The 9436-nt window shown below is 28.4% G+C and overlaps 1 protein-coding gene across 1 annotated transcript; it reads right to left on the bottom strand.

The window, feature by feature from the left end:
- Window positions 1–5773: 5773 nt before the first annotated feature.
- LOC125819689 (uncharacterized) lies at window positions 5774–6046 on the bottom strand. Its single transcript, XM_049499162.1, has one exon. The coding sequence runs from the start codon at window positions 6044–6046 to the stop codon at window positions 5774–5776; it is 273 nt and encodes a 90-aa protein (XP_049355119.1).
- Window positions 6047–9436: the final 3390 nt, after the last annotated feature.

Below are 9436 nucleotides of genomic sequence, written 5' to 3'. Positions count from 1 at the left end.
ATTATATTCTCAGAACTCGAATATGAGATGTTTGATTAAAGATATTGAAAGAGTACTTAGTGCTTACTATTCCATGACAAACGTATAGTGGTTGTATGGTATTGCCGTACCAAATTCAAAATCATCTCTCGTAATTTTTTAACAAATTTATATGTTTTTTCTGTTTCAATTTACGTGATATTGTTTGACTAGTGATAGAGTTGATTAAGAAAGAAAATAAAACTTTTGAAACTTGTTATTTAAAATAAGTCTTAAACATTAAAGGTAAAATAAAAATTTTAAAATTAAATTATTTTTAAATATAAAGATGTGACATTCTCATGAGACAGTCGGAATAAAAATGTGCCACTTATATACGTGAATAATATATGCATATTGATTTATGGTTGATTTGTACTATACAATTCAAAAATTAATTTAAAATAATGACATAGTAGGTGATTCTCATTTACAAATGTTTTAAAAATAATCTTTTTATTTCATATAACATAGAGATAAAATCTACGTATATCTATTTATTTAAACTTTAATTGTGAGATGACACTCGTATATTGTTATTGTTGTTTGAATTACGTACTCCATGTATACTTTCGGTGTAAATTAAATATTCCATGAATCTTTGTTTAATTTAATTTGACCAAAGTACAGTAATATTGACTAGCTATATAGCAACTAATTAAACCTATATAATTCCTTTATTCTTGTCACACTTGTTGATGTTAAAATTAAGAATAATCATGTGGAAGTTGCATGGTAACAATTAATATTAAAAATAAGATGTTACCTAACATTATCTTTTCTCAATAAATAAAAAATGAAAAGAGCAAAAGATATGATGTATGTTGGTCTGAATTAGATTCCTTCTAAGCTTCATCTAATTTGTTAGTTAATATTCCTTTAATCCAAACTAATAAAAAAGATATTAATTCATCATTAGAGGAATTAAGCATCTGATTAACTGACTAATTAAGTCCCTCCTGAAAGTATATGTATGATCTTTCCAATCTCTCTTTTATGTACTTTAAATAAAAAGAGAAAAATAATTGAATGCTAATCCATATGGCATCTAATATCATGGAGTCATACGAATGTATTTTCCCCCCCTAATTTATCCTTAGTAGTAATTATTCTTTAAGACTATAAACACTTTAATCATGACACGTGAATAGAGTAAATATTAATGAAAAAAAACTATACCTTAATTAATATTTTTTTAAAAGTGTGTAAATAAACAACAGAAGTGTTATAAGCTTTAAAAGGTTGGTCTTAGAGCTCTCAAAAAGGGTCGGCCCAGCTCCATCCGGTCCAAGCCTCGCGGGCCAAAGAATTTGAAGGGCTAGGGCAGGCCGACCCTTCATTTGGAAGGGCCTAAAAATGCTCAACCCAACCCAACCCTAGAAGAGCCGAGGGCTGGGGCGGGCTAGCCCTTTTTTTCTTTTCAAACTTATAATTCTATAACATAAAGAAAAAGAGAAGATTTCAAATCAAATATGGCAAACAATGATGTTATTTCAATAACACTAGCAAAAAATCTAGTGTAATTAGCATGTATCTCGCATACCAGATACGCAAGCGAGATAAGAGACTGAAAGCAAGATGGGAGGGAGGCGAGGGCGCGAGATTTGTCTATGTATCCTAGATACATGCAAATCTACTTGGATAGAGTGTATCTAGAGCAAATAACCTCATTTTGAGTCCATATATTCCGAGATATATGTATCTAGACATACCAAAATATGGTATAATTTATAATATTACAACATAGCGTGTATTTAAGTACTTAGATTATATACTAGTGAGATTATTGTAAGTTACCCTTAAATAAAAAGTTTTGGCCCATGGGCCGACCCTGACCTGACCCCGATCAAGCCTCAAGGGCCAATGACTTATATGAGCCGGACTTATAAGCCCTAGTTTTAAATGAGCTTGAAAAATCTTATCCCAACCCTTCCCCAATAAGGGGTTGGATTGGGCCGACCCCGTGGGTTAAGCCCGTTTTAACGGCTCTAGACTTGGTCTAATGACAAATCCATCAAATTTTAATTCTAATTGCGGCCTCTCCGATATAATCTAGTACTAACTATATGTTACAAATTAGAGGTAAATAAATGATTGATATATTAGAATATGTCATTAGGTATCTGGATTATTTATTTTGAACACGTGCAAATTGGATTATATAATTGGAGAAGGGAATACTTTGGATACCCTAATATTTTATATGGACTAGGTTTGCCTAGTTTTTTCGAAAAAAGGTTCCTCACTATTAAAGTCATCACTAAACAACACTTTCTGTTTTCTTTTTAGTTATTATGTGAATTTTGTTCGCACACTCAATGATTAATTCACAAATGACTCATCACCTTATAAGGTAATCTGGAGATTAACTGTGTATCATTCACATCATTCAAGTATTTATGATTGACACTAGAAGTAAAAAAGGAGAGCACAATTTGTCATTTAAAAGTAGAATATTATTCATCGACCATATATACAAATGCAAATTAAAGGTGTACGTACATGTTACAAACAAAAACACACACACTTAAGACGCTCATTAACACATGCGGACTAGAGTGGGTTCTACAGATTCAGTTGAGTCCATTACATATGTTTACATATCGGTATAATAAGACCACACACATAATTCTGAACTTACTAATTGACTCTGGTTCCTAACTTGCTTATGCTTAGTAATAAGTCATAGCTTTTGGTTTTCTCTTGGAATAATCACAAATAAGAACTCCTCCATGTACCTTCACAGCTTCATAACTATTCATAACTCTTTCTTCACTTGGTTTGAATTGAACAACATTAGATTTTTGTGGTTGATATTGGTTATAATAAAAGTAATTTTGATTTGTTGTTTTAACTGCAACAACAGAAGAAGAAGAAGAAGGAGGAGGAGGAGGAGCTTGAGACCTATTTTTTCCCTTTGTTGCATAGAGTTGTTGTTCATCAAGAAGACCAAAGGCTTCTTGGCCTATATTTGATATGTTTTTCTTGTTTGGTGCCATTGTATTTGAGATTTGGATGCAAATTTTTGGTTGTGTAAAGAGTTTGATATTTTGCTTACTAGTAGTAAAGGAGAGACTTTGTTGGTTTTGTTTATTGTGAGGGCTACTGGATGGGACTTCTATTTATAGGCATCAATTGGGTGCATGCTTGCCTATACCATTTGTTTTTACTAATATCCGTTATATGTTTTGGAGTCTGACTAACTTGAATTTGAGCTAGAAAGTCCTACTTTAGAGTGTAAAGTGCTCGGGACTCTATTTTCTCAAAATTCAAACCTAAGATATTTGATTAAAGATGAAAGAATACTTAATACTTACTATTCTGCCACAACCTTATACAATGGTCGTATTACCCTACCAAATTCAGAATCACCTCTCATAATTTTTTACAAATTTAAATATTTCTTTTGTTTTAATCTATGCGGCACAATTTGACAAGTGATAGTGTTGATTAAGAAAGAAAATAAGACTTTTGAAATTTATTGTCTGAAACAAGTCTTAAATATTTGTGCGGCCATAAATCATTTCATTATTGATACAATAAGTTTTTTGAAAATTAAACATTTTAAAATATAAAAAAATTGACATTCTTTAATTTGAAATAATCTAAAAAAAATGTGCCACATAAATAGATAAATAATAGATGCATATTGATTTATTGTTTTGTACTATACAATTCAAAAATTGAGTTAAAACAATGACATAGAGGTGATTCTCATTTTCAAACATGTTCTCGAAAATAATTTTTTTATTTCATATAAAATAAAAATAAAATCTACGTATTTCTATTATTTTTTTTAGATTTCACTTTGTATGTTGTTATTGTTGTTTGAATTACGTACTCCATGTATACTTTCGGTGTAAATTAAATATTCCATGAGTCTTTGTTTAATTTAATTTGACCAAAATACAGTAATATTGACTAGCTATATAGCAACCAAACCTATAATTCCTTTATTCTTTGTCACACTTGTTGATGATTAATTAAAATTAAGGATAATCATGTGGAAGATGCATGGTAACAATTAATATTAAAATTAAGATTTTACCTAACATTATTTTTTCTCAATAAATAAAAAATGAAAAGAGCAAAAAAAAAAGAAAAGAAGATACACTGTATATTGGTGGGACTTAGATTCCTTCTAAGCTTCATTAAATTTGTTAGTTAATATTCCTTTAATCCAAATAAATTAATTCATCATTAGAGGAACTAAGCATCTGATTAACTGACTAATTAAGTCCCTCTATATGATCTTTCCAATCTCTTTTTATGTACTTTAAGAAAAATAATTAAATGCTAATCCATATGGCATCTAATCATGGAGTTATATGGATCTTATTAATTTTTTGACAAGGGAATATTATGTTTTTAATATCTTAGGATTAATTATCATAATGACTACATGACTGATAACGGATTATACCAATAATTCCACTACTTAATTACTTTTAATTAATCTGGACAAACACCACAAGTGTATATATATGCTCGATTGATACTATATACATACAGTATAAATACTTGTGAAGTTTAAGATAAAATTTATTTATTTATTCTAATTTACCCTTAGTATAGTAATTGTTCACCGAAATATGACTCCGTATCCAAGGGAACTCGCACCCGAGGTCTAATGGTTAAGAATGAAAAAATATTTATCACTCCACCACAACCCTTGTTGGTAGGTGTATAAATGATTTTATATATATATATTAGGTATTTTGATTATTTAATTTGAACATATGCAAATTGGATTATATTATCGGAAAAGGGAATACTTTGGATACTCCAATATTTGTTATGGGTCAAGTTCGTATGGTTTTTTTTCCTCAAAAGGTATCACGGTATTAAAAATATCACTAAATAGCATCTTTTCTTTTTAGCTATTCACTGTGAATTTTGTTCACACACCCCAACAATACTCCCTCTTGAATTGAGTCTCACATGACTTATCACCTTATGAAGTAAATTGGAGATTAACTATGTGTCACCCGTCGCCCACATTATGAGTATTTATGACCACCAAATTAAAACACATAAGCTTCTTATTGTGTGTATGTATCTTCAAGCTACGACTAAAGATAGTAAACCGACTTATAGACGATTATAAGCTGACGAATATTTATCATTATATTGTGGCATGGGACAACATGTAAGTGCAATAAGTTTACACTTCTTGGTATGCCTAAACCATCCATATTATTGATATATTTGGAATATAAAATTATATATGAGGAGTGAATGAGTGATAAGCAGGTGTGGAGTTAGGGGCGGGAGGAAGTTCATTCGAACCCTCTTTGTCAAAAAATAATAATATTATATATAAGGGTTAAACGTGATTTTTGAATATATTTATTATATTTTGAACCCCCTTCATATATAATTGATAAGGCTAAGATGAAAAGAAAATTAAAAAGAAAAAATTGCTAGAGTGCAGATTAATTAAATCATGATAGAAGTAAAAAAGGAGCATAATATAGCATTTAAAAGTGAAATATATATATATAATAACATCACTAAGATATATAGCTTCATCGACCATACATATAGAAATGCAAAAGGAGTACATGTTGAGAAACTTAAAAAAACAAAAAAAAAAAAAAAACACTTAAAAACACTCATAACGAATCTAGAACAGGTTCTGCAGATTCAGTTGAACCCATTACATATTATGTGTATGTATATCAATACAATAAGATCGATCACACACATACATAATTTTGAACTCACTGATTCTAGATCCTGAATTAGTTTATGCTTAATAACAAGTCATAACTTTTGGTTTTCTCTTGGAATAATCACAAACAAGAACCCCTCCATAGAACTTCACAGCTTCATAACTATTCATAACTCTCTCTTCAGCTGGTTTGAATTGAACAATATGAGATTTTTGGGGTTGATATTGGTTATAATAAAAGTAATTTTTATTGGTTGTTTTCACACTAGGCCTTGTATTTTTTTCATGGAATTCATCAAGAAGAGTAAAGGCTTCTTGGCCTATCTTAGATATATCTTTCTTGTTTGGTGCCATTTACTTTGAGATTTGGTTGCTAATTTTTGTGTGTGTGTAAAGAGTTTGGTATTTAATTTTCTTACTAGTATATTATATAATATTATACTAGTAGAAAGGAGAGAATTATTGGTTGTGTTTATTGTGAGGGCTAATGGATATAGAACTCATATTTATAGGCATAAATTAAACCAATGAAAAAAAGGAAACTTTTAAAAAGAAAATATTATCTCAAATGGTCCTTGCCTACCATTTTTTTTTTGTAAATTTTTTCAACCGGTGTTCTGTATATATTTATTTTGAGTCCGACTAATCATAATTCGGGCCAAAAAAATTCACTTGTCGAGGGGTAAAATATTTGTGAATTCAGTCTACGGGATCGATTTTGAGGTTTTTAATTAAAGATGGAGGAGTAGTTATCATCTCATTATGATTTTGTTGATTGCTGTCCTACTTGCAGCTTCGTGATCATATCTATGAGTTTTTACAAAATTTAAAAACTTCCTTCATTTCAATTTATGTGACTTATATAATTTGACTCGGTATGATTTTTATACATTTATGTTATGAATTAAGAGCTTTAAAGTTAATTTACTTTTTAAGTATATAATGTGGCATTTTTTTGGAGACAAATTAAAGAAGATATAGTCCACTTAAACTAGGACATATGGAGTACCTTTTACGTAAATAACATTTGCATACTATTAATTTATTTTGATGTGCATTATACATCATACAATTATTCTCTTTTGGGAATGGGAAATACGTACTGCATATTTGTATACTTTCGGTGCAAATTAATATAGAAAGATAATTAAGATCAATTATAAATATTCCATGAATCTTGATTTAATAATTTAACCAAAATTTTACACTAAGACTAATTAATTAACTAGCCAGACACAAAATATAACTCTATTATTTATGTGTTAATAACGTTAAGAATAATCATGTGGATGTGGTGACAATAATTAATTACTACTAAGAAGAATAGAGCAAACGATTCATTCATAATAGTTGATTATTAGATATGATTAGAGCATCTCATAGATATGTATTTGAATATAATATATGCAAAATTGGAGTATATAATTGGAAAAGAGGTCACTTTGAATACTTTAATCTGAATATATTTTAAAAAAATTGAGAGAAAGGAATAATATGAATTTTTCAAAGACTTCATTTTATGATGCTTTGATTGGAAAACAATGCAGCAAATAAATATTACTAACATGAATTGAGGGTATATAATATTTCATATATTCATAATGGATGCACTTATGGAATATATTATGTTGTTTTTGTATAATGGATGCTCTTATTTTCATTATGAGATTTTGCTTTGCTTTACTGGAATTATAGCCATATACAAAGGTGTCAAATGAACTGATTGGATTGAATTTAGACGAATCAAAATAGGATGAGTTAATGAATAGACGGACTAAATTATTTAGATTAAAATGAATTAAATACGTATCATAAAAAGCTAATCAGGGATTTTTAAGAATTTTTTTGCGATGATTTGTCTCGCCGTAATATACCAACTATAAGAAATTTCTTTTATGTTTTTCATTTAAATTTAAATAAATTAATCAGATTATATTTTCATGAACTAATTATCGCCACTAGCACTTAAGTATCCTACTTGTATATAATGTAATAATAATCATGCCATGTTTTAGTCACTTTTGAGGAAATTAATTAGCCACGTGAATAGATTGAAAGATTCTGAAATTATTAGGATAAAAAAAGGAAATTAAAGATCAACTTCTTTAATATTAAATTATAAACAAATAAATAAAACAGAATAAATATCATTGTGAATCTTTGCAAAAGGCCAGTAGAATCAAGGCTTATTATTGGAAAACTTTGCATCTTGAGGAACCATGCAAAATTGAATATATCTAAAAGATTAGTATATTAGTAAGATTGTTATTATTTCTCAATTTTAATTAATGATGGACAATTGACATATAATAATCGCGCAATCACTTTCATTTTTAATTTTTTAATTTAATTTTTTTCAGAATATCACTCCTAACACTCTTTCGATCTAGTTGGTCACGACCGACACCCCTTTTGAGTTCGAGTCACAAGTCCCAATAATCTATGAGGTCACTATTTTTGAGTTGCCGTGTCGTCTCAAGTGTTGACTGATCTATTATGATATAAAGTGTTGTAAATCGAATAAGAAATTTCAACTTAAAAAACTGACCTATTAAGCGTGAGAGTTCACGATTCACTGTTTTACTTTTTAATATATTCTCTCTCTATATATATCATTTCATGGGAAGAGAGAAATCTATAACATCCGCTTGGGTGTGGGTTCATGAGAACCCAATAATTTTTGTGCAGGTTCATCATTAATATTGAGAAATCTATTATATATGAGAGAAATGTGTTGAAAATTCAGTAACAAAGTAGGCTCCTTGTTCTAGTAGCAGAAATGGAGCTCACTTAAGCTTTTGTTGCGCTTTTGGACGAAGATTCGATTCCCCTCAAGTATTTTTTTTTAAAAAATAAAACTGAAATCATTGAAAATTTATAAACTTTAAATTTTGAATTTGTTTATGCTCAGTGTGACGGTAGGAGTATTGATGGTAATCACTTGTAATTATTGTTGTTGATAGTTAGTCAAATCCTCTATGACATAAAGTTAATTTGATTTCTATATTTCTTAGTTGAATTATAACTGATATTATTATATTATTTAACTCTTTGAAACTTTTTATATACGTAAATTTAATAAAGTTATTTATTGTAAAAAAAGAATAATCTAAAGATTACTCCTCAAATAGTTACTTTTTCACTTTTCACTTAATTTATTTTGGGAAGAAGTTGAAATTTTATCATAACACGTGTATTTAATTATTTGAAGTTTGAATAATAATTGAGAAAACGTACAAAATATTTCTTTGACAAAAAAAAAAGGTACAATATTTCAGTTTATGCACATTATTCATCAATCATTGATTGATCCTGTTAAGTACACCTATATATGATATGATATGATTTCATCGATGATAAATTATGGTGGAATGATTGAATTTTTTTTTATTGTTAATCGGAAAGTTTTTAATTCAAGTCAGCAAAATTAGAAAAATATTATTAAAAATACCATCTTCAAACATAGATCCTGTAATATATTAAATCAAATGTTGGAAAACTAAAAAAAAATTAAATTGTTTCTATTAACATGTTGTTTGAATGATTGTTATCTGTTGTATTTATATTGTATTATCAATTTAAATATAATATTTATTTTAATTATTATTTAAATTCAATTATATCATATCCTTTAAATAATTTATTAGTATTATTAATGATGAAAAGACTCATTTTATGTAAATATCATTTGATACGACTACGTTATTTTTCCTGTGTGAAGTGTTAACATTATCCGCGCATCGG

This window comes from Solanum verrucosum, unplaced genomic scaffold, assembly GCF_900185275.1.
Source record: "Solanum verrucosum unplaced genomic scaffold, falcon-dt-bn FXZP01000255.1, whole genome shotgun sequence".
Classification (NCBI taxonomy): domain Eukaryota; kingdom Viridiplantae; phylum Streptophyta; class Magnoliopsida; order Solanales; family Solanaceae; genus Solanum; species Solanum verrucosum.
Note: the sequence above shows the minus strand (reverse complement) of the source record. Positions and strands in the feature narration are given on the sequence as shown.

Bases quoted from the DNA above. Each gene is read 5' to 3' on its own strand.
- LOC125819689 (XM_049499162.1), bottom strand. From the start codon at position 6,046: ATGGCACCAAACAAGAAAGATATATCTAAGATAGGCCAAGAAGCCTTT.